The 24,717-nt window shown below is 45.2% G+C and overlaps 2 protein-coding genes across 3 annotated transcripts in view; one reads left to right on the top strand and one right to left on the bottom strand.

Annotated features, from left to right (window-relative positions):
* The window catches only part of REL (REL proto-oncogene, NF-kB subunit), a 46,524-nt gene extending 33,137 nt beyond the window's left edge, over positions 1–13,387 (top strand). The window contains exons 6-10 of the mRNA XM_050952135.1: positions 7,604–7,708; positions 8,042–8,254; positions 8,566–8,640; positions 8,775–8,849; positions 10,448–13,387. Of these exons, the coding sequence (XP_050808092.1) occupies positions 7,604–7,708; positions 8,042–8,254; positions 8,566–8,640; positions 8,775–8,849; positions 10,448–11,277 (1,298 nt within the window). The 3' untranslated portion in view covers positions 11,278–13,387. The remainder of the gene's footprint in view (positions 1–7,603; positions 7,709–8,041; positions 8,255–8,565; positions 8,641–8,774; positions 8,850–10,447) is intronic.
* An 8,754-nt stretch (positions 13,388–22,141) lies between these two features.
* PUS10 (pseudouridine synthase 10) overlaps positions 22,142–24,717 on the bottom strand; it is a 77,041-nt gene continuing 74,465 nt past the window's right edge. For both annotated transcript variants that reach the window (XM_050952145.1, XM_050952144.1), the window contains one exon: positions 22,142–22,305. In XM_050952145.1, the coding sequence (XP_050808102.1) occupies positions 22,267–22,305 (39 nt within the window). In that variant the 3' untranslated portion in view covers positions 22,142–22,266. The remainder of the gene's footprint in view (positions 22,306–24,717) is intronic.

Genomic DNA, 24,717 nt, shown 5'->3' with positions numbered 1-24,717 from the left:
CCCATGAGGCAGCTCTACAAATGTCCTGAATAGGGATGTGAGCAACACAGGCGGCTGACGAGGCCTGAGCTCTCGTAGAGTGCGCCTTCACGATAGGTGGCAGGGGAATCCCTGCCAGGTCGTAACACGTGCATATGCACAAGGTGATCCAGCGGGAAAGTCACTGGGTAGAAACCAGTTGCCCGCTCACGTGTTTGGCCGATGCAACGAAAAGTTGTGGGGATTTCTGGAATGGCCTGGTTCAGTCTAGGTAAAAGGCCAGCGCCCCATGCACATCTAGCATGCGTAGGCGTCATTCCTCATTGGAGGAATGGGGCTTGGGACAGAGTATTGGAAGGAAAATGTCCTGCTCCATATGAAAACTTGAGACCATCTTCGGCAGAAAAGCAGAGTGTGGGCGAAGCTGGACCTTATCCCTGTGGAAGACTGTAGACGGGGGTTCCGAGGTTAGGGCCCTAAGCTCCGAGACACGGCGGGCTGAGTTGATTGCCACCAGGAATGCTACCTTCCATGATAAGTGGGACCAGGAACACGTGGCCAAGGGTTCAAAAGGGGGACCCATGAGGCGGGAGAGCACTAGGTTCAGGTCCCATAGCGGGACCAGGGGCCTGGTGTAAGGGAATGCCTGATCCAGTCCTTTCAAAAACGGGGATGTCATGTGATGGAAAAATACCAAGTGACCATGCACCGCAGGGTGGAAAGTTGAAATGGCCGCTAAGTGTACCCTGACCGAGGCAGGAGCTAGCCCCTGGGCCCTAAGGGACTGGAGGTAATCGAGAATGAGTTGGAGCTATGTGGATGATGGGGAAGTACCCTTTTCTCTTGCCCACCTAGAGAACCTAGACCATTTGGCCAGGTAGGTCCGTCGTGTGGATGGCTTTCAGCTTTCCAGCAGAACTTGCCTGACATCCACCGAACACCTCCCTTCCTCCTCGTCTAACCATAGAGTAGCCACGCTGTCAGATGAAGCACGGCCAGGTTGGGATCGAGGAGGCATCCCCCGTCCTGGGAGAGGAGATCCGGCTGAAGCGACAGCCTGCGCTGGGGGGGGGCCCGCTAGGAGCTGCAGGAGGGTTCCGTACCAATATTGTTGGGCCCAATCTGGGGCTATGAGGATAACCCTCGATTTTTTTCTGCCCTCACTTTCTGTAAGACCTTGCCTATCAGGGGAAATGGCGGAAAGGCATAGAAAAGGTGGCCTGCCCACCCCGGCCCAGGAGCAGAACTGGGGGCAGAGACAATTCTGGGCAGTAGCAAAGAGATCTACCTGGGGAGCTCCCCACTCTTGGTAGAGTTGCCAGGTGACCTCTCAGTGGAGTGACCACTCGTATTAGTGGGAGAAAACCCTGCTGATGTGATCGGCTCGCATATTACGACTGCTGGGTAGGTGAAAAGCCCTCAGAGAGAGATCGTGGGCTGTGCAGAATTCCCATAGGTCCAGGGCTTCCTGGCACAAGGCCAAGAAGTATGTGCTCCCTTGCCTGTTGATGTAATACGTCGCAACTGTATTATCCATGTGTACTTTGACCATCTTTCCCTGTAGGTGCAGGCTGAAAGCTATGCACACCAAACGTACCGCCCTGAGTTCCCTGACGTTTATATGCAGGGACGCTTCCAAGGTTGACCATCTGCCCTGGGTTTGGAAGCTCCCTGTGTGGGCTCCCCACCCCAGGTCCAAGGCGTCCGACACCAGATCTAGTGAGTGGGGGGTCTCTCGGAAGGGAATCCTTTGTAACATATTGCTCGGAAGGGACCACCATTGCAGGTCGACCACTACATTGGGAGGTAATCTGACCATCTTGTCCAGGTCGTCCCTGGCCTGGGAATATTGGAAGGCCAGCCAGAGTTGGAGGGGCCTCATTCTGAGCCTGGCATGTCACACCACGGATGTGCATGCTGCCATGTGGCCTAAGATTTGAAGGCACATCCTTGCTGTCGTCACGGGTCTAGGGATAGAATAATAGAGGCCAGGGAAACCATATGGAACTTGTAATGGACCATAAATTGGTTGAGGTTCTGCAGGTCGAGGATGGGCCTGAGCCCGCCTTTTGCTTTCGGAATCAGGAAATACCAGGAGTAAAACCCTCTGCCCTGGAATTCCTGAGGTACCTTCTCCACCACGCCCAGGGTGAGGAGGCGCGTCACCTCCTGGTCTAAAAGAAGGGTGTGCTCCGGGTCCCTGGGGGCAGGAGGTGGGGGGGGGGCGAAGTGAACTGCAACATGTAGCCCTTGGAAATGATGCTGAGGACCCAGTGGTCCAACGTTGTACAGGGCCATTGCACTCGGAAGGCAGATAAACAGTTGCAGAACACAAACTTTATTAACTGGGGGGCTTCCCTGGCAACACGCCTGGTGGCCCCCCGCAAAGAGTCAAAAGTGCCTCTTCCTCAGCCTCTTGCCCTTTGAGGGGCCAGGTCGCAGGGCTGAGCGAGACTGGCACTGGGACCTGTGTCTCTGCTCCCTCGGCCTCTTAGGGTAGGGGATTATATCTGCCTCTAGCTGGAAGGGCTGAGGTCTGTGGCCTGGGTTTGTCCTTTGCTGGCAGGACATATAGGCCCAGAGTTTGCAGGATGACGTGGGAGTCTTTCATCCCATGCAGATGGCTGTCTGAAGGGCAGGTCCTGCATGAGGCACTGGGACTCCACGGACAGCCCCGACAGCGAGAGCCACGAAGCCTTGCTCATGGAAATGGCCAAGGCTATCGAATGGGCCGCTGTATCTGCCACGTCCGAAGCCACTTGAAGAGCCACTTTTTCCGCCGGTGCTCCTTCATTGACCAAAGCTCTGAACTCCCTCTTGTCCCTTTCCTGGAGAAGAGGTTCAAACTTTCGCAGGGACCCCCATAAATTGAAATCATACTGACTCAGTAGGGCTTGGTGATTCGCTGCCCTGAGCTGGAAGCTGGCCGATGAATAAACCTTCCTGCCGAAGGTATCCAGTCTCCTGGTGTCTTTATCCTTGGGAGTGGGCGCGGGTTGACCATGTCTCTCTTGGTGTTTTACAGACTCCACCAGCAGAGACTTGGGTGCCGGGTGAGAGTACAAGTATTTGTGCCCCTTTGCTGGCACAAAATACTTTCTCTCCACCTTTTTAGAAATAGGTGTCAAGGAGGCTGGGGTTCGCCAAAGTGAAGTCGATATGTTGGCCACCCCCTGGTGGAGAGATAGGGCCACATGGCCCAGTGCTGAGGAGGACAACACTTTGAACAGGGTGTCTGACAGCTCCCCATCTCCTCAGCCTGAAGCTGGAGGTTCGAGGCCACTCGCTTAAGGAGCTCTTGGTGAACCTTAAAATCTTCCTGTAGGGCGGGTGGTGATGCCGTTATGGATTCCTCTGGTGCCGGTGAGGGGTTCTGCCCCCAGGGTGTCGGGCGGTACCCAACCCCCAATTCCGAGCCCGTATGTGGTGCCACTGGTTCGGTACCGGTTGACTTTTCCTGGTGCTGAGGCCTGGATGTAGAGTGTATCTGTGATGCCACGGCCACTGAACGGGGTCTCGCCGATGCAGGTAATTGGGGCCACGGTGCCCACTGACACCACTGCCCTTGCCAAGGCACCCCTTGCCATTGACCCGCTTGGGGACCGAGCGGAGCCGTTTGATCATGGGGGGTGGCGCGGCCCAGGGATGGGCAGCTGGGTGCCAAAGCCGAAGTTGCTGAGGAACGCACGATGCCATACGAGCGTCGGAAGCGTCCACAGCCGTGTCAGTGCCGACTTCAATTTAGACCTCGACGACGAATATGTGTACCCGTCGGAGATGCTGCTTCTAGATTCCCCTCGGTGACCATGGCTACGACGCCTGGGTGCCGATGACGGTCGAGGGGCGTTCCGAGCATGACGCATATTGGAGTGAACACTCGAATCTGAGCGTTGGTACCGATGGCATTGAGACCTGCTCCTATAGCTTTAGTGCAAAGAGGAGCTTCGACGCCTCTTGTCTCGGTGCCTGCAACCTCTGTGGGTAGTGGAGGGCCCTTGAGACTCCCTCTCAGGCGAATCAGCCAACAGAGTGGAAGTCTGGTGCGTGCTCCAGGATGGCCCCTCGGAACAGGTAGGTATCATCCTCGGAGCAGAGACTATGTCGGACCGGGGAGGGTTGATGAGCTCCCACTGGTGGCTTGCCTCGGGATTGGGGACCCATCTCAGGCGGCGCACCCCGCACCGGAAGGGCAAAGATGATGCTGGAGGCAGCACAGACAGCGCATGACAACGGCATTTTCACCGCAGGAGAGGCTCGTGCGGATGGGATTGGACTACTCCGCTCAGCGTGAGTCGACGGTCTGGTTCCTGAGGGGGATCGTGGGCTGCCCAACTCAGGACCGGCTTCATCCCTGTCCTTCTCTTGGCACCGCTGAGTCTTCCCTTCTTGGCAGGGGAGCGATGCCAACTTGTGGATGGAGCCTTGCTCCGCACCGATGATGCGGTGCCCGGCGCCGAATCAGGTCGGCATGCCGGTGCTGGTGCCAATGCCAACTCCATTAGCAGGGCCCAGAGTCGGATATTTCTCTCACACTTTGTTCGAGGCTTGAATGATCTGCAGATTTTACTACGCTCACTTATGTGAGTCTCGCCCAGACAGCGAAGACACAGAGTGGGGTCGCTTCTGGGCATAGAACTGTGACAGGAGTTGCACGACTTGAAGCCTGGGGCATGCCCCAAGCCAAGCAACTAACTAGAGAAGCAATCTACGAAGAAGAGTTGTACTACTAAGGCTAGAAGCGCTACAACGGAGCTGGAGCACAAAGTTCTGACTACCTTCACTGGTGGCAAGAAGGAACTGAGGGTGGGGGCAGTGCGCAGCTCCCCTTATAGCATGATATAGAAGTGCCATTCTAGGGGTTGCAGCAGTGCCCCCCCAGTATGGCACCGGTGCATGTGGCGAGCACGCACACCTACTGTGGAATACACATGAGCAATCACTCAAAGAAGAACTGCAGGGACAGCATTAGAGTTCCTGTGTGATGCAGTGCAAGTTATGTAAACCAGAATTTTCACGTGGTGGTCACTGCATGTTCCTCATTTTCTGAATACCCAACTTGAGACACCTGGGGTCTGATTTGCAGAAGTGCTGATCACTCTGAGCTGCAACTGAGGTCAATGGGAGCTGTGCCACGTACATATAAAATGCTACATAATATCAAATTCTCTGAAAAATCAGGTACTAGGCCTCTCAAATTGGACACCCAGAATTACTGGGCATCTATAATATGGGGCTAGTAATTATGCATCACCTCACAGGGCTGTCGTGAAGACAATTCCATTAATGTTAGTAAAGCACTAAGATATTACGCTGAGAACGTCATGAGGAAATTAATTCTGTACTATTATGTAGAGAAGGTTTTGAATAGTGTGCAGCAAGGCATGTGGTCACACACTGAATGATGAGAATGAAACAAAATATTGAAGAGTTGCTCATTCAGTGAGCACAGTCTGTCCTGTGCACTGAATGAGTCAGAGAAAACCAGCACGTGATCACATAGGTAAAGATTGTATCATAATGAATATGCACAAAGTGGCTGAATTATAGCTGCACATGCAGCCTTAACTAGATTTCCTAACTTTCAGCTCCTTGACTTTGCAACCTTAAATGTTCTTTTAATTTAAGTTTTTGGGATGTAATTTATAAATGTATTGGACCTCCTTTTGCCCAGCATACTTATTGGATATATATGAATTATGATATTATTTATGAAGTATATCAATTTGAAACAGTATCATAATCTTCCACATTTGTTCATGAAAAGCTACTGTTAATATATTAAACTCTGACTTGTGGTAGATTGAATAATTACTTTGGGCACTGAAGACTCCAAAGCTTTGCAGGTCTCCAGCATGACTGTGCTGCTCAGGGCTAAACAGTTATGCTATCCTAATTGTATTGATTATTTTGTAATGATAAACAGTGAGGCTACCAGAGGTAATCTTGCATAGGACAGTTCTTGATCCCGTACCTCTGTGAGCACTGAAAGAATACCGGAGGCCTTCTGTGTCTGCACATCTTTAGCCAGATGCCGAAGTCAGTAGAAGTTGTATGGTGGTTGTCTTTGAGCCCAATCTGGCCCCGTGTATAGAATTACAGACAATAATATGCAATATTAGCAAGATTTTCAGAATTTTCTATACTTAAGTGCCTAAATGAGGCCTTGATCCAGCAAAGCACCTAACCCATGCATAAATTTAACCATATGTATATATGTTGATTTATTGAGATTGCTCGCATGCTTAGTTAAGCACATGCTTTAAAGTATTTTGTTGGACTGGGGCCTTGGTGGCCAGATTTCAGAAGTGCTGAACACCCAGAAATTCCTGTGGTCCCTATTGGGGGCTGTTGGGTACTTTTTGAAATCTGGCCACCTGTTTAGATACCTAAATCCAAAATTTGGAATTTTAACTTTAGGAATCTATTTTTGAAAATTGTGGCCATTGCCTCCAAATGTTAAAACCCTGTTAACTATTTATTAATAATTATTTTTATTAAATATTTCTATAGTGGTAGTGCCCAGCAATCCCAGTCCTATCTGGGACCACAATGAGTAGATGCTATGTGTGTATAGGAAGACTCATTGACTCTTGCCCCACCCTCATTTGCCCATCTCTTTTAGGCCAAACTTAGCCTTTTTTTTGACCAAATATGTCAATAAGTAAAAATTATAATCTGCTGTGCTGAGGTGGGGGGAAGGGGAGGGTATCACTTTAATGAATTGCTGACCCAACCCTTTCCAGCAACTCCAGAGTGATGTGTAAGGGTCATTGACTAAACCCTTGCATGTGAGTTCTATGGGTCAGAGTTGCTGTAATGTTGAGTAACAACTAGCTAAGTGGTGAAATATTTGCAACAGTAATCTGAGCTGGCTTTGAAATAAATATGGAAGATAAGTCGTTAAGAGTAGCAGTAGCAGCATTGGTGTTCGGTGCCCAAGACAGGAAAAGGCTACATGACCAGAGCCTTCATCTTTCTTGCCTTCATCACCAGCTTACTGATTTCATCTTGGTCTAGGAACATGCTTCCAAATTACTTTCATGTGGAGGGTATTTTGAATGCCAGGTGCGCACTGTCCCTGCCCCAGTTACTGCCTTGTTAGGTCAAGCAGGATGGAGACCTTCATTTCAGTTTATATGTACCAGAATTTCTCCTCTGCACTTTCATTCTATGGCAGCCTCTAATGCTTTACAAAATTATGTAGTGGAGAGGGCTAGATGGAGCACCCCCTTCAATACAGACTTTAATATCAGGCCCAGTACAGACGTGCATTCGAACTCACCCCTGCCATTCACATCCCTTCATATTGATAACACTGCTGTTATACCTGCCCATCAGTCATCCCAGGGCACTTTCATAAAGCCTTCTCTTTTTTATTAGACAACATGGGCAGGGATGCAACCCCAAGCTCTGGGTGTTCCTAAACCTCAACTGCCAGAAGCTAGAACTGGATGACGTGGGGTGGATCACTCAATAAATTGCCTGCCTTTTTCATTCTCTGTGACATAATTGGCATTGGTCACTGTTGGAAGAGCAGATACTGGGCTAGATGGATCATTGGTCTGACCCAGTGTGGCCATTCTTGTGTCCTTATGTCCTATTGCTATTTCCTGTTTATCTCTAGGAGCTCCTAACACAGCAGAGTTGAGAATCTGTCGTGTGAACAAGAATTGTGGAAGTGTAAAAGGAGGAGATGAAATATTTCTACTGTGTGACAAGGTTCAAAAAGGTAACTGTGATTAGTTTCTCTCCCTCTTTCCAGAATACATTTGAAATGTATTCAGCTGCAGAGGCCAACATTTTTGAGCTTGGAGGCCTAAAGTTAGGCCCCTAAACCTTCAGTTAAGCTCCTAAATAAGTGGCCTGATTTCAGAGTTGCTGAGCACCCTCAACTCCCATTGAACTCAATAGGTCATCAGCACCTCTGAAAATCAGACTAGTTAGGAGCCTACTTAAGGACTTAAATGCCTAACTTTAGGCCTGCAAGTTTGAAAATGTTGGCCATAGGTTTTATTTTTTTTCTTTCTGTACTAACTGGTATCTTCTTTTTCTGATGGACTAGATGATATAGAAGTCAGATTTGTCTTGAATGAGTGGGAAGCCAAAGGTAGTTTCTCACAAGCTGATGTACATCGCCAAGTCGCTATTGTATTCAAAACCCCGCCATTTTACAAAGACATCACTGAACCAGTTACGGTAAAGATGCAGCTGCGAAGACCCTCTGACCAGGAAGTCAGTGAGTCGATGGATTTCAGATATCTTCCAGATGAAAAAGGTACAGTTCCTACTAGGAGAATTCTTAAGAGTATGTCAGCGCTGTATTTTTACGAGAGAACAACTTTGAATCAGTAAAAGTTTGTTTTTAGTAACAGCACCCCAGCATTGTGCTTCTTTAGAATAATCTTAGGGGTGGTGGGTTGTGATTTTTTTGTATCAGCACTTTAGATCACATATCTATGAGAACTACATTTGGGAAGACCCCTGCCATTATAAGCAGAAGGCATACATAAATTCTGGAAACTTTCTTTACAAAACACAGTGGAGAGCATTCTTATCACCAATACTCTTTTCTCCTTCCCCATGTAGATCCTTATGGTAATAAAGCAAAAAGACAAAGGCAAATATCAACATTGGCTTTGCAAAAGCTCATGCAGGAATATGGTAAGGAAAACATTTGGTACTTTGCCTCCACGATCTTTTTTTTTTAATTTGAGCAAAGATTTTTTTTTTCTTTTCTCTTTTAAAAGAGCAATCCTATTCTTAAATAACAGGGTTAATGTCCTTTTCCATCGCAGGTCCCAATGTGTCTGAGAGGCCCAAAGCAGCTCCATTCCGGTCTATCCCTGGTGACGGGAGGATAATTAAGAAAGGTAGATCTCTCTGCATATGTCAATCCAGCATCAGTTTGAAACAAACAATGACTCTCTGATTTGCAGTGTCCATTTTCCATAGCAGAGAATATGATGAGAGCCCTTAGCTTTTCCAAAAACTGGAGGCTAGTTTTCAGTGGCCAGAGGCACTGGTGGGATGACGTTGGCGTGTACAATTGCCACACATGCATATTCAGAGAAATCAAAAAGCCGTTTCACTTTCTGATTCATGCATGCTGAGTTGCAATAACTTGACATGTAAATGCAGGTGCACAGCACCCCTCTATCCACCGGGACTCTAGCACTTAAACTTCAAGGCAGTAGTATTACCTGAAGACACTTATTCTTTGCACCTGCCCGTCTCCCCGTTTATTCATGGTCTCCCGTAGGGGCACAGTGAAATTGTAACTGTCACCCTCATAAGGCGTATGCTGTAGTTTCTCCATCCTGAAAGTGCTGCTGTAGGCCTGCCCCTCAGGTGGAAGAAAATACCCCATGTGAAGCTGTCTAAAACAAATGGTTGGGGAAGATTTGTGGGGTCTTTTCCCCTCTCAGCAAGAGCACTGTCCCTTGGCAACGAGTTGTCTCTGGAGTCTGCCCCCTGCTGATACTATGAGGCGCCAGCCCCTAATGCTCCCTCATGACAGCAGCAGCAATGAGGGGGCAGTTCACTGCAGGAGAGAGCTCTTCAGTAGCAGGGGTAAGAGGGGAACAAACACCAGAGGACTGCAATAGGCCCCACCCCCAAAGTCCATCACTGAGCCCCTGACAGCCAGCAGGGAGAGAGCAAGCAAGCATGTACTGCCCCTTTTCAGTGAGAGGGAGGGGTAGGGGGCTGGTGCCAGGGAGAGCAGCAGGAGATTGGGTTGGAGGTAAAGTTGTTTGGACAAATACTAAACATTTGAGTAAAGTTTTCCAAAGCACCTAAATGTCTTAGGAGTCCCATTGTCAAAGCGTTAGGCACCTAAATACCTTTGAGGATTTCAGCCTTGGGAGATTAAGTCTCAAAGTCATTGGGACTTAGGTTCCCAACTTATTTAGGCCTTTTTGAAAATCGTATCTGTTATCTCTGCTTATCTCTGAGCTTTCAGACATTTGGGTCTTTTCAGTGAAGTTTAACTTTAAATTTCCAGGCTTTCCGCACTATTTGCTTAAATATTCGCTAGTACAAGTCTGTGGATTGGGGCTGGAGGCTTGCTCCCAGATGCAGAATAGACATGCCCTAAAATATTGAGAGTACTTACTATATCGCCTCAAAGCCAGCCATATTTTTATTGTAAGGTTCTCTAGCGTCCATGTTTCAAGTAAAGAGAAGGGTGATGTGTACAGCCAGTCTAACTGCAGGTTGGACATTTAGGGTTTGTCCTGCAAGGTGCTAAGCACTGTGGCCTGATCCAGCAAAGCACTTAAGTAGCTGCTTAACTGCAAGCCCATGAATCATCCCACTGATGCAAATAGGATTGCACGTGTGCTTGAAGTTAAGCCTGTGCTTAGTGCTTTTGATGTACGACTTTGGCAGGCTTGACTATTTGAATTGCCTGCCATGTTTTTCTTTCTTATAATTTCCATGCATTAAGAACAGTGTTTCCTTTTCACAGAACCAAATATGTTTTCTCAAACTGCAATTATGCCGCTGCAGAGAACTCCTGTAAGCACCAGTCAAATTCCGTCTTACTATTCCCCACCCACATGCAATTCAAATCCAATCCCACATCAGCCTACGAATGTGCAGGCCGTGGGACCGGTTAAGCATGATGAAGCTCTTTCTTCATGTTGGCAATCCCTGTGCTCCGCTTCATCAGGCAACACAGTTAATACACACCCACAGAACAGTTTTGTGATGGATGCACTTCACCCTAACCCACAGAGCAGCAGTTCGCTCTCAGCTCTTCATGAAAATGTTCTGCACTGGACTGATCAGAAGGAAATAAACTACTATCGAGATTTCACCAGCACAAATGGTATAGGAGCATCAGCAATGTCACAGCAAGACATGCAGAATGTCTCTGATAGCAGCATCATGCATCAGGCTCACACCATAAACGTCACAGCACCCAGCATTGTTAACATGGAGACTGATGACATGGGATGCATGAGCATGAACGTAGAAAAGGCATCATTTAATCAAGTTTTAAACCCAAATGATCACAGGAGGCAAATCCATCAGGTGCCTTCTATCAGTACATCTCTAGCAGCTTCTTGTAGCTCATCTTTTAGTTCACAATCCAACGCATTTCATTCAGCTGCTTACGGTTTCCTAGACCCTCAAGTTATGAACGAATCAAGGTCACCCAGCAATCTTATTCAGAATAATCAAAATAGTGCTTCCAATAGCCAGTACTATACAGATGGGACTCAAGGTGAAGAAGAGCTTTTGAGCGCCTTTGAAGTCCATTTTGAGGCTCTATTTCAGGGCTTCAACCCCTGAGCCTCTGTTTTGCCGTCAGTCTGATAACCAGTATCCAAAATTTCTCTAATGGCCAGAGACAGAGAATTTATATGTAGTCGAATATTAATACTCATAGTTATGCTGTGGGAGCCTAACTTTTCCTCTCGGAATGTTTGTCAGTGCAACTTATTATGCACGTTTCAGACTATAATTAGGGCGGCTGATCAAAAGTTGATGCCACATTAAATGTGACATTAGGGAACAGGGTTTGGGAATTTGTACATCAAAATAACCTCATATAATTTTTTTACACTGCTGGAAAGGGGTAGTGAAGGGGGCTGCTAAGTGCTAAAGACCTCCTGCGCTCAGCAGAAGCTCACTCATGGAAACAGGTATCTTCAGAGGGGCTACGTTTATGTAATTTAAGGGAAAGAAGTAGTTGGAAACGAAAACAGTTGTTGCTCCTTAAAAAATTTAATATAAATTTGCTAAATAACAAACCAGACAAATCCAGGAGTTGTCCTGCTGGTGCACAGCAGTGGCCCATTTAGTCCTCTTAATATTTTCTTCTTACCTGATAGCGCTATCTCAACATTTTTTATATACATGTTTTTACTGGTAAACTTAGCTTATGCACTGATTTTTTTTCACATTTATATGTTCACTCTATTTGCTTACAAAGCAAATTTATTCTTAAAAATGGTAATGACTATGTCATTGTTAGATCTATTTAAAAATATTAGCATGTTCCCCGGAGTTCTTAACTAGTGCAGCTATGGTGTGACATGAGTTACTGAACAAAGAAGCAAAACCATTTTGCACTGTTCTCTCAGTATTTTTTTTACTGTAATGTACTGGATGCTTTATGAATGGTAGCACGGGATTGGTACTGTAATGAATACACTCTTTTGGACTGCATGTGTTTATTTTGAACTACATAAAATATATTGGGTCAGATCCTCTTACATACACTTCCTTTCTGGTGACTGTGGGCCAACCTAAAAGTCCCCTTGCATAAAAGAATCCTGGGCGATATAAACTTCTGTAGCACCTACTTCTGGCTCCTGGCATCATAGGGGGAAGGAGAAGGTGTGGCCAAAACATGCTGTGCGCTGGGCATCCAGTATCATTCCACTCAGTGCTAATTAAGATCTCCATCTGCACCCTGAATCAGGGGCTATGCCCTACCCCCTTAGCTCCATAGGTTCTCAAGCATAACTCAAGCATATGTGAGGATCTAGCCCATCATGTCCATACATGATATTTCTGTATTGTGTGGGGTTTTGGGGTTTTCTTGTTTTTGTTTTTATACCAACAAGTTCTCTAATCAGATTCATTCACTTTTTTAAGCTATTTAAATAGGCTTATCCACTGACAAAGGTATCACTAAACTTTTAAAAACTTGTATAAGTCTAATTACTGTCTGGCAGTCTGACTCCCAGATGCAAAAATAAATAAATCTGATTCAGAACAATAATTTGAAGGACATAGGTCAATGGTTTTCAACCTGTGGTCTGTGGACCTGCAAACTAAGTCTAAGGGCTGGTCTTCACTATGGAGAGATCAACATTGCTGCAGTCGATACAGCAGGGGTTGATTTAGCAGGTCTAGTAACCCAGGCACGCCACCTCTCCGAGAAGAGTAAGGGAAGTCAACCACAGAGCGTCTCCCATCAATGCAGCTCAGTGAAGATCAAAGCTACGTCGACTCCAGCTTTGTTATTCACATAGCTGGAGTAGTTGAAAACCACTGGTGTAGGTGATTATGCACCTCCAGTCATAATGCTCAGTACAGGGCAGGTCTGTGTATGTAGTTCTGCAGATATTTTTAAACTGTATTTATGCAGCTGGAGCTTGGACAGGTGCTTTCTATAAATCTAATGAGAGGAAATGCAACATGCTAGTCTTCAGCATTTTTGTAATAGCTTTAAAATAAATGAAAGGGAGCAAGGAACATTTTTTCCATGTGATTTGTAGGTGTAATAACCAAACAGAGCATGACTGAGGAAATATAGAAATCAGAATAAAGCTTGAAATGTCTGTTCAATCAGTTTCTTTAAAGTTCTCAATTAACATTTTAGTAATTTTTTTATTTCAAAAATTCTTGGGTACAGTTTGTTTTATTGTGTATAATTAAATATTTTCATTCACCTCTGTGTTTTCCTTTTTGGCTCCAAGATAAGCTGGCTTTGTGTTTATACTTCATCCCTGTAGACAATTCAAGAACATTGGGGGGGGGGGGAATCTGATCCTAACAGTTATTCAGCCCCTCCAACACTCCTTGACTTAAATGAGGCTACTCATGTGAGGCCCCAAAAGCTTAAATCAGCTCGAGAGACGCTGCTTTTGTTTTGTTCATATTAGGAAATTTGCTTTTAAAGCATTTTCCACAGCTGTTGAGTATTGTTGGCTAGTGGGAAGCCTAAAGTGACTTGTACATGAAGAGCATCTCTACATAGTTTTTGCAGTGATTGCCTAAATTGGTAGAAAAACAAATTTAGTTAAATCAGCACACCTCCCTAGTGGATAGGCAGTTACACTGGTGTAAAGGTGTTTATTGGGATCGCTACAAATATTAATACCTTTACTAAACCTACCAGGTTAGATCCGTGCAAAAACTCTGTGTAGGCCTAAGTCCTACTTTCTGAAAAATGACTAGGGATATTTTGGCAGGGGCTCAGTTTTTGGATGTCTTTGACACCATCAAGAAGCCTAAGTTTCAGAGGGCAGCTGCACAGCTATTGTTTGAAATGTAACGTCCAGGGGACCTTTTCCTTAGAGTAGCGAATACTAGGGGATGATGTTCTCTAGATTTACCACATATCACCCACTCTAGTTATTTTAACATACCTTTTTCTTCTGCATTATGGGAGTTGATCCTGCAAATCCTATTCCCACACTAAGTCCTGTTGAGTTAAATGAAACATCACTCAAGTTTAAGGATGCTTAATACTGGGTTTAATGTCAGTTTTCTTATTGGCTGCCCTACTTCCTATGACCTTTGAGGGACAACAGTGCCATTAGATTCTGAGTAGAATAGGAAATCTATTTTCCACATAGCACAGACCCAATTCTAAAAAGCTGTGTGTTTTGTTCGGAAAGATAAATTTAGGACAGATAGGGGAATGAGTAGTTTTAGTGATGCCTAGAGTTCCTTCTGAGTCAATGTTAATAACTTTTTATATATACTAAGCTGTCTGGCTTTGGGCTGAAATGTTGCAATGTATGAAAACTTTTTTTTTAATGGTTTGCATAGTTCTGATCTGATAAGTTTCTATAATAGACTAAATCCTGCTCCCTTTGTTCACACAAGCCATCACCTTAATTCAGTGACGCTACCTGAAAGAGTAAAGGTGAGTAAGTTTTGCCCTGATGTTATTTTTCAATTAAAAGTATAATTTATTTTAGTTCCAGTTCTGCAATGTAAATTAGAAACACACACAGAGGCTGAAAGAGAGAAGGGTTTATTTTCTTCTAAAACCTGCAGATTTTAACAAAGTTGCAAAACAAATTACATTAGCTTTTCAGAATTTTCTTTATATTTTGTGATCACTTTCACGACACAGCCAATGAACATAATCGGATGGTTACATGTATAGGCACCTTAGCTACCAGCTTAGTTTCATGTGCATTATACCCAGAGGTGAAAGTAAGCTGTAGCAGTAAGAAGGTGGCCACTGGTATGCAGCTGACTGTGTGGGAAGGGGCAGCTGCCCCAGGGCCCGGCGATTTTAAAAGGGCCTAGGGTTCCAGTCGCTGGTGTGGGAGCTCCAGGGTCCAGCAGCAATTTAAAGGCTGCTGGCTGCCACTAGCATGGTAGCAGCAACTGGGAGCCTTGGGCCCTTTAAATTGCTGCCGGAGCCATGGCTGGCATGGGCTGGGCAGCGCTGAAAGGCTGACTAGGGAAGTCTGGCCCTGGCCTTAGCGCTTCCAGGAGCCCAGAGGCCCCTTCCGCTACCTTGCCCAGGACCCCGGCCACCCTGCGTACTGGTAAGTCTGTTAAGTTACTTTCACCCCTGATTATACCCCAATGCAGATGTATTAGGGAAAGCCTGTCTTGATTTAAGATCTTTGGGAGCTCTGCAGATGCACTGAAGGGAGATTAGACCTTGTATTTTAAAATAGCCCTTACAATCTCATCATCCATCTATACTCTAGCTCTCAACTTCCATAGCACAAGATATATTAGAGGAATATTGGCGATAATGGTGACCAGAGTGTTTTTCTGTACTAAGACAGCATTAGCAGATCTCTCTCTCTCTCTCTCTCTCTTCCTGTTTTGCCTTGTTAGCTTTGTAACAGACAGGAGGGGCTGTTGTGTGATATCTGCTGTCTATTCCTGCTGATTTTTCCCTATAGATTTTGGAATTTAGAAATCATTTATCTAGTTCACTTCAATAGGTTCTTTCAAGAAATCAAGACAATTGCACTGGGTTTCTCTTTTGTGAATTCAATTTCTTATGTTTTCCATCATGTTGCTTCCTTTCTTAGCCCTGGTCTACACTACGCGTTTATACCGAATTTAGCGTTAAACCGATTTAATGCACCCATCCACAAAACGAAGCCCTTTATATCGATATAAAGGGCTCTTAAAACCAATTTCTGTACTCCTCCCCAACAAGGGGAGTAGCGCTGAAATCGGTATTGCCATGTCAGATTACGGTTAGTGTGGCCGCAATTTGACAGTATTGGCCTCTGGGAGCTATCCCACAGTGCACCATTGTGACCGCTCTGGACAGCAATCTGAAGTCGAATGCACTGGCCAGGTAGACAGGAAAAGCCCTGCAAACTTTTGAATTTAATTTCCTGTTTACCCAGTGTGGTGAGCTGATGAGCACAGGTGACCACACAGAGCTCATCAGCACAGGTAACTATGCAGTCTGAGAATCGAAAAAGAGCTCCAGCATGGACTGCACGGGAGGTACTGGATCTGAGCGCTATATGGGGAGAGGATTCCGTGCTAACACAACTCCGTTCCAAAAGACGAAATGAAAAAACATTAAAAAAATTTCCAAGGCTCTGATAGAGGCCACAGCAGGGACTCAGTACAGTGCCATGTGAAAGTTAAGGAGTTCAGACAAACCTACTGGAAAACCAAAGAAGCAAACGGAAGGTCCGGGGCAGGGCCGCAAACATGCTGCTTCTACACTGAGATGCATGCAATTTTAGGGGGGGTCCACCACCACTACCCCACCCTTGTCCATGGATTCGAGGTGGGGGTAATCTTAGCCTTGCCTGAGGATTCTGTGGACGGGTAAGATGAAGAGGAGGAGGAGCTTGCAGAGAGCACGCAGCACTCCGTTCTCCCCAACAGCCAGGAGCTTTTTCTCAGCCTGACAGAAGTACCCTCCCAGCCTTCCCAAGCCACTATCTCAGACAATGAAGCCATGGAAGGGACCTCTGGTGAGTGTACCTTTTGTAAATATAAAACATGGTTTAAAAGCAAGCGTTTTTTAATGATTAATTTGCCCTGAGGACTTGGGATGCATTCACGGCCAGTAAAATTACTGGAAAAGTCTATTAACACGTCTGGGGATGGTGCAGAAATTCTCCAGGGACATCTCCATGAAGCTCTCCTGGAGGTACTCCAAAAGCCTTTGCAGAAGGTTTCTGGGCAGAGCAGCCTTATTCCATCTTCCATGGTAAGACACTTGACCACATCATGCATGTAGCAAGTAATCTGGAATCATTGCATGACAAAGCCTAGCTGCATACGGTCCCGGTGTTTGCTGGCATTCAAGCAACATCCGTTCTTTATCTTGCTGTGTTATCCTCAGGAGCGTGATATCTTTCATGGTAACCTGGTTGAAATACGGGAATTTAATTAAGGGGACAGAGATGGTTGGGCTGTTTGCCTGTGGCTGAAAAGAAATCCTTCCCTGCATTTAGCCAAGCGGAAAGGGGTGGGGAGGATTGGCGCTGAGCTTTTTCGTGTTTGGCTAGTTGGGATCTTCCCTGCTACCAGCCACGCGATGGGGGGAGGGTGACTAGCAGCAATCTTCTATGATACAAACCACGTGGTGGGGGGAGCGGTAAAGCGATCATCCCAGAGAATTGGATGGGGGCGGTTCTGGTGCTGCACGTTAACAGGAAAGAAGCAGCACTCAACAGGCTTTGCTTGCTATTTGGAAAAGGAGGGCGCTGGATATATGAAGGCTGCAGAAGCCGAAAGACAATGGCTTACCATGGCCACATGCAAGCCGAATTCTGATGCCCAGACCTGCGTCTGTGAGATCTCTAACACCAAAGCCACAGGCACTCAATATTAAGATGCAAAATGCGACCTTGTAGTGAGATCACATGTGCTACGAAAGGTGAATAGTGGTGTTAACCGTGGAAGAGTATAACCATTGTCCTGTAAAGTGTATCTCTTTAAATACTTCTCTCCCTTTTTTCCCTCTCTCCTGCAGCTGCAAATTTTTCAAGTCTCCCTCCTCCATCCCGAAGGCTATCTCAGATAAGGCGGCAGGAAAAAAGACGTGAGACGAAATATTCTCGGAAATCATGGAAGTGACCCGCAATGAAAGAGCTCATCTGAATGAGTGGAAGGACGTGGTATCAAATTACAGGAAAGATGCCAGTGACAGTGAGGACAGGAGGGACCAACGTGAGGAGAGGAGAGACGCTCGAGATGAGAGGTGGTGGCAGAAAGATCTGAGGTGTTGGGATGCAACTCTGGGGCTGCTGCATGATCAAACGGACATGCTCTGGCGTCTGGTGGAGCTTCAGGAACGGCAGCAGGATCACAGTGTGCTTCTGCAGCCCCTGTCTAACCATCCTCCCCCCTCATCATGTTCCTTAGCCTCCTCACCCACCAGAGGACTAAGAACGTGTGGGGGGAGGCTCCATGCACCCACCCATTCCACCCCAGTGGACAGCCCAACCAAAAGGCTGTCATTGTGAAATTTTTTTAGTGGCCTTTTCCTTCCCTCCTATCCTCCTCCCAAACCCCACCTGGGCTACCTTGTCAGTTCTCACCCTCTTTTTATAATTAATAAATAAAGAATACATGATTTTTAAATGAGTGATTTTATTTCCTTAGGAAGCAAGAGATAATCGAAGGGGGATGGTGGGTGGCTTACAGGGAATGAGTCAATCGGGCTCGGGGTCATCGAGAAACAAACACAACAGTCACACTGTACCCTCGCCTGTGATGAAACTGGTTTTCAAAGCTTCTTTGATGCGCACCGCTTCCTGGTGTGCTCTTCTAATCGTCCTGGTGTCTGGCTGCGCGTAATCAGCAGCCAACTGATTTGCCTCAGCCTCCCACCCCGCCATAAAGGTATCCCTCTTACTCTCACAGAGATTGTGGAGCACACAGCAAGTAGCAATAACAATGGGGACATTGGTTTGGCTGAGGTCTGAGCGAGTCAGTAATGTACACCAGCGCGCCTTAAACGGCCAAATGCACATTCTACCACCATTCTGCACTTGCTCAGCTTGTAGTTGAACAGCTCCTGACTACTGTCCAGGCTGCCTGTGTATGGCTTCATGAGCCATGGCATCAAGGGGTAGGCTGGGTCCTCCAGGATAACTACAGGCATTTCAACATGCCCAACTGTTAATTTCTGGTCTGGGGAATAATTCCTTTGCTGCAGCCATTTAAACAGAGCGTCATGAACCCTTCCCGGCCATCCCACTTGGATGTTGGTGAAACGTCCCTTGTGATCCACCACTGCTTGCAGCACCATGGAAAAGTACCTCTTTCAGTTTATGTACTTGGTGCTCTGGTGCGAAGAAAGGGATATGGGTTCCATCTATCGCCCCACTACAGTTAGTGGATGGCTTTGCTGCAATGGGATTCCTTATGACCTGCACGTTTCCCAGAGTCACAACCTTTCGTAGCAGCAGCTTAATGATTGGGGGCTGCTGTGATGCAAGTAGCCAAAGCACAGTAGATTTGCCTACTCCAAATTGATTCCCAACTGACCGGTAGCTGTCTGGCGTTGCAAGCTTCCAGAGGGCTATCGCCACTCACTTCTCAAATGTGAAGGCTGCTCTCATCTTGGTATTCTGGCGTTTCAGGGCAGGGGAAAGCAAGTCACAAAGTTCCATGAAAGTGCCCTTACGCATGCAAAAGTTTCACAGCCACTGGGAATCGTCCCACTCCTGCAACACTATGCAGTCCCACCAGTCTGTGCTTGTCTCCTGGGCCCAAAATCGCCCCATTACCAGCATGATCTCCAAAGCGCAGGGGCCCATGGTTTGAGAGAATTCTGTGTCCATGTCCTCATCACTCTCGTCGCCGCTCTGCCATAGCTGCTGCCTCCTCGACTAGTTTTGCAGGTCCTGGTTCAGCACTGACTGCACGAGAATGCGTGAGGTGTTTACAACGTCCATGATTGCTGTCTTGAGCTGAGCAGGGTCCATGCTTGCCATGCTATGGCATCTGCACAGTTCACCCAGGGAAAAAGGCACGAAACAGTTGTCTGCTACTTGCATGGAGGCAGGGGTAAGGCTGTACCCAGAACCCCCCACGACAATGTTTTTTGCCCCATCAAGCACTGGGATCAACCCAGAATTCCAATGGGCAGGGGAGACTGCGGGAACTATGGGATAGCTACCCACAGTGCAACGCTACGGAAATTGACACTAGCCTCGGTACATGGACGCACACCACCAAATTAATGTGCTTACTGTGGCCATGTGCAATCAACTTTATACAATCTGTTTTAAAAAACCAGTTTCTGTAAAATCGGAATAACCCTCTAGTTTAGACATACCCTTAGTGTTAGATAATCATCTGTGTGGACAGTTAGTTACAAAGTCAACTATTGCTGGAAGTGTTTGCTCATAGTTACTTTTATATTAGAAACAAAACTTGTAGTCTAAATTATGCTGCTCTGATTCTAGAAAGAAACAGGAATGTACTTTTGAACTCCTGCATCCATGTTTACATGTTGGAGATAGTGGAGAAGAGGAACTAATTTAAGGTGTCTTAAATGAGCACTGACAACCAATCATGGGCAAAGAGGAAGAATTACTATGAATATTCCAGAAAAGCTCCTCAGACCTCTCTTGACAATAGAACTATGCCAACTTGCAGACTCTTGAGGTCTGGCCCTACACTGGAAACTGACATGCTGTGCCACGCTGAAATCTTTAAGGGTAACTTTCCTGACCCTAACAGTGGATATAGTCCACCCAACTGTTCATCCCACCACCACCACATAAATAGCAGTATGTCTTGCAGAATACCTGACATATTTCTGAAACACTAAGAAAAAACCTCTAATAATCCCCTCAATTTCTTCCTGACTATGTATTATTCATCTCTTTTTTGTGCTTCATAGGCACAGAAACAGCTCTATGATGCACTCACTCAGTCTTGATTTTATCAAACAGCAAGACGTGTTTTAAGGAATTCCTCTTAATTTCTGATTTGGGTTACAACTGTGAGGCCATTTCACACTCGCATATCAAAGTGGGGGCTCAATTTATACACAAGTTTTCATACGCTTCTATATACTTCAGCTACAGTGACAAATCTGGGCCTTGTGATTCACCACTGGCAGTGCAGACATAAAATGTTTTTGCTAACATAAAAATGCCAGAAAACCATATACACGACAGCCTCACCAATCCTACTACTGGTAAAGGTATACGGGTAGTGAATTAGCTGTCTTGCTGTAGATTGGGCCCTTAGTCTAATTCATGCTAAAATTCTATCATAACTTAGAACTTTTTATCTGTCTTGCACTTTTTGTACAAGAAGTGGGATGTGGTGTAAACCTGCAACTCTTTATCCTGCCACGCAAAATGTAGCACAAACATATGGCTACTTTTACAGCTCTTTCACAGAGGAACTTGGACCTGCCAGTATTATGCCGAAGAAGTAGGTCACTAAAATAAAATTAATCAATGACCAGAGTAAGCATAGCCTAGGGATGATAAAAAAATCCACTGAAACACTTTTTCTGATGGAAACTTGAGTTTTCAACTAGATCAATTTTTAAAAAAAAAATTAGCTACTTTCTGTTGGAATTTTAAACTTTTGTCAAGAAAACCCCCAACATGCTGCTTTGTCAGCCAAAACCTCAAATATTTCTTTTCATTAATGCCACTATGGTACATCAAAGAGTTCTGGTTCAGAAACCTCTCGTCCCCATTCTCCTTCATGTGCTGGATTCCCCAGCTAGACTACATCTCTCATGCTGCACAGGGAGGCTCAGCAAGAGGGGAGATATGGAACATGTAGGCTGGTCAGGGACCCGGGCCTACAGAAGATAATAGGAGTATTAGGTACCTCCTGAATTTCTGGGTGTAAAGTTTTCAGCCGCCCCCTGCAATAATCAAAATCTAACCAGCACTTGTACATATATGGGGAAAATATTGTAGGACAGATTCTGCTGCCCCTACTCATGCTGAGCAGTACCTCACTCCAGGAGTAGTCCCATTGATTTCAGAATTCCAGATTAACAATATACAATTGATTTATGGTCTGATCCTGACAATCCTCATTTACATGAATAGTCGTTGGCGTACTTAGAATCAGGCTTTTAGACTGCTGCTCTGGGAAGTGGTACAAATATCTAGATAAGAAGATTATGCTTATGGTATCTGATACAAACATGCATCTACATTTTTTTTCTGGTTGAGAACAAAATTAGATGATGTATGGTATGTGTGGTTTCAGGGAGGGGAACTTCTCTTTTCAATCAAAGGGTTTCAAACAGTATTCAGGAATGCATATTTGGTATATCTTGCAAAGATCAGGGTTTGACCATCTCTCTAAATAATTTTTTTTTTAAAGAAACCATTTACTGCTGTTAATACAGCTGCCTGTCAGAGACCCCTTTACATGGGACAGTAATTTATTTACAATAAGGCTGCAAATTAATTGAACAAACATCAACTGATCCTGAGTTTTTAAGCCAATTAAAAAACCTGACAGATCAACATGATCCAAATGTTCAACAGAAATATTTTGCAGGGGATAAACAAGTTATCATACGGTGCACAGTTCAATTTGTTGTCAGCTCCTGATAAGAGAGTCAAGTCACTCTTCCTCTTCCCAGCTTGAAAGACTCTAATCATTCAGGGTTGGAGGCCAATCAACATCAACAGACTAAAAGAGAAGGGGGGTGGGGGTGGAAAGCAAAATCACTAGATCAGGAGAGCTGGTGTTTTAGAAGAGACTTGCCACTAATGCTTTCTGCATATTAACAAAAGAATAACTTTCATACAAAGGGGAACAAATTATTAAACAGACATTGCAAAACAGCATAGCACAAGAGAAAGATGGAGTGAGCTAGGACACAGTGGCATGGGGTATCTGCATTTCTCTGGTGGCCCATACATTTCTGCGCAGTGTAAGACTGCATTTTGAAAAAGCCAAAAAGCTTTTAACCTTTTCAGTTTACACTAGGCTTTTCCAAGTGTGACCTAATGCAGTGATGTTGGTCTGCGGCTGCAGCCAGCCAGCTCTAAACAGTATTTCAGGCTGATTAGGGTGAGTTAAATATGATTAATAACTATTGTTATTGCTGATCAATACAGCAGAAAAACATTCAGGTATTATGGGATTGAGGATGGCGTTTGGAACTGCGGGCAGAGTTTGAGTAAGGTCTGATCACTCCCCAAATATGACTCCTCACCATGTATAGTTCATTCAAAAATTAAGATGGCTGATTTTATGTAGGTCAGATGATTAAGTCATCATTACTTCTGGTCAAAATGCACAAATCATATTTGACACATACTTTATTAGCAGCAAGTCTTACAATTAATGAAATCTGGATTATCTTTCTCCCCTGGCCTAACAGAGGCCCCAGGGCCAATTCCCTTTGGGTGTAAATTTGTTGCCAGCTCATTCCTGAGGCAGCACTGAAGCATCAGGCATTTGTCAAGTAGGGGTCACAATGATGGCACATTAAACACACTGGCTTCAAGACTGCCTAAATTAATCATACCTACTCCTTACCTAATCTACATCTTCATAAAAAGATTAGGTTCTTGGGCTAGGCTAAAATCCATTATTAGTAAAATGACTAATTATTTTCAAGTCCCCAGACACCATTCATAGTTGTGTGCAATAATTGCACTGACACCATTCAGCGTGAGAGCAATGCTTATCAACTGCAGTCTAGCAGTAGTTGCTCATGTTCAGCAGCTGTCTTTGTAGGCTCCTTCTCCTCACCCCTTCCCCTTTACAGGGATACAGTTAGCAAAGATAAAATCCTGATGCTGGCTGTTTCACGTTAAAAAAAAAAAGTATTAAACTGCAGCCATTTGTTTAAATATTAAACCCAAGCCTACGCTGTTCTCTGCAGTTAAAAATATGACGAAAGCAGAATCACCACAGCATCAATAATTTTTTACAATTATATTTCAGCAATTCCATTAGAAATTCCAGAAACTAAATAATTTATTTTAGTCCATCATTTTCTTAAGTAAATCACTGTATTTTAAAATATATGTAGTCAGATGACAATACTGATTATGACAGTAGAATTAAACATTTCTAGCACGTGTGCAGTTCCTCAAATGTAGATGGGTGAAATCCTGGCCATGCTGCAGGCCAAACTCCTACCGATTTCAATGACGCCAGGAATTCATTTATTATTTAAAGGATTTCTAATTGGGATTCCAAACAGACGACTCTGTGTGTTTATTCTGTGATAGAGGCTTAAGTTATCTGATCCTAAATTCTTAAGTCATTCTCTATTTCCTTCTTTTCTTTTTTACTATGAAATTAGTGATTATGCCTGTTTTTTAATACTTGCAAAATCTTCCCTTCATCCTAAGATCTGGTAGAGCTAGGGCGACCAGATAGCAAGTGTGAAAAATCGGGATGAGGGTGGGGGGTAATAGGAGCATATAGAAGAAAAAGCCCCAAATATTGGGACTTGTCGCTATAAAATCGGAACATCTGGTCACCCTAGGTACAGCCCAGGCTTCCTCCCATACTCTGCCCTACCAATGTGTCTAACTCCTGATTTGCAGGGACCATCTTTTGGTACAAGAAAAATTTAGTCTTCATGCCCATTTGCTATCTGGGTACTGAGATTGTAATATGGATAGGTATCAATTAGAAACCAAGCTGAGGCTACCAGCAAGTAGTCAGCTGTTATCCAGCATTGCATTTGAATCAGTGGCACTGATACAAAAGGTTACATTGCTCTTATTTCTGATCCAGTCCCACTTCTCAGAAGTTCTGTTAAAGGGAGAGGGTATGGTATGCATAATATGCAGAGCAAAACTCCCTATTGCTAAACTACACTCCACCATGCACTGCTGGACATTATAAAGCCAGAGTTTAAATAAGCACGATATATCCAGGAGACCCTTCCTCGGGTAAGCAGATTCCTGCTCCCATAATGAGCCCCGAAGACGTCAGTGAAGGACGTCTATGACATCATCGGATTATATGGCTCAATTATGAGTTTAAAATTTTAACGATTATTTTGTATTAACATCATATTTGGCATTAATGGTAGTAAGGATTATTAATTAGGCCAAAGCAAGAAAGTTTATACAT

Source organism: Gopherus flavomarginatus, chromosome 4, assembly GCF_025201925.1.
Source record: "Gopherus flavomarginatus isolate rGopFla2 chromosome 4, rGopFla2.mat.asm, whole genome shotgun sequence".
NCBI classification, from domain to species: domain Eukaryota; kingdom Metazoa; phylum Chordata; order Testudines; family Testudinidae; genus Gopherus; species Gopherus flavomarginatus.
The sequence above is the reverse complement of the archived record's forward strand: the minus strand, read 5'-3'. Positions and strand labels throughout refer to the sequence as shown.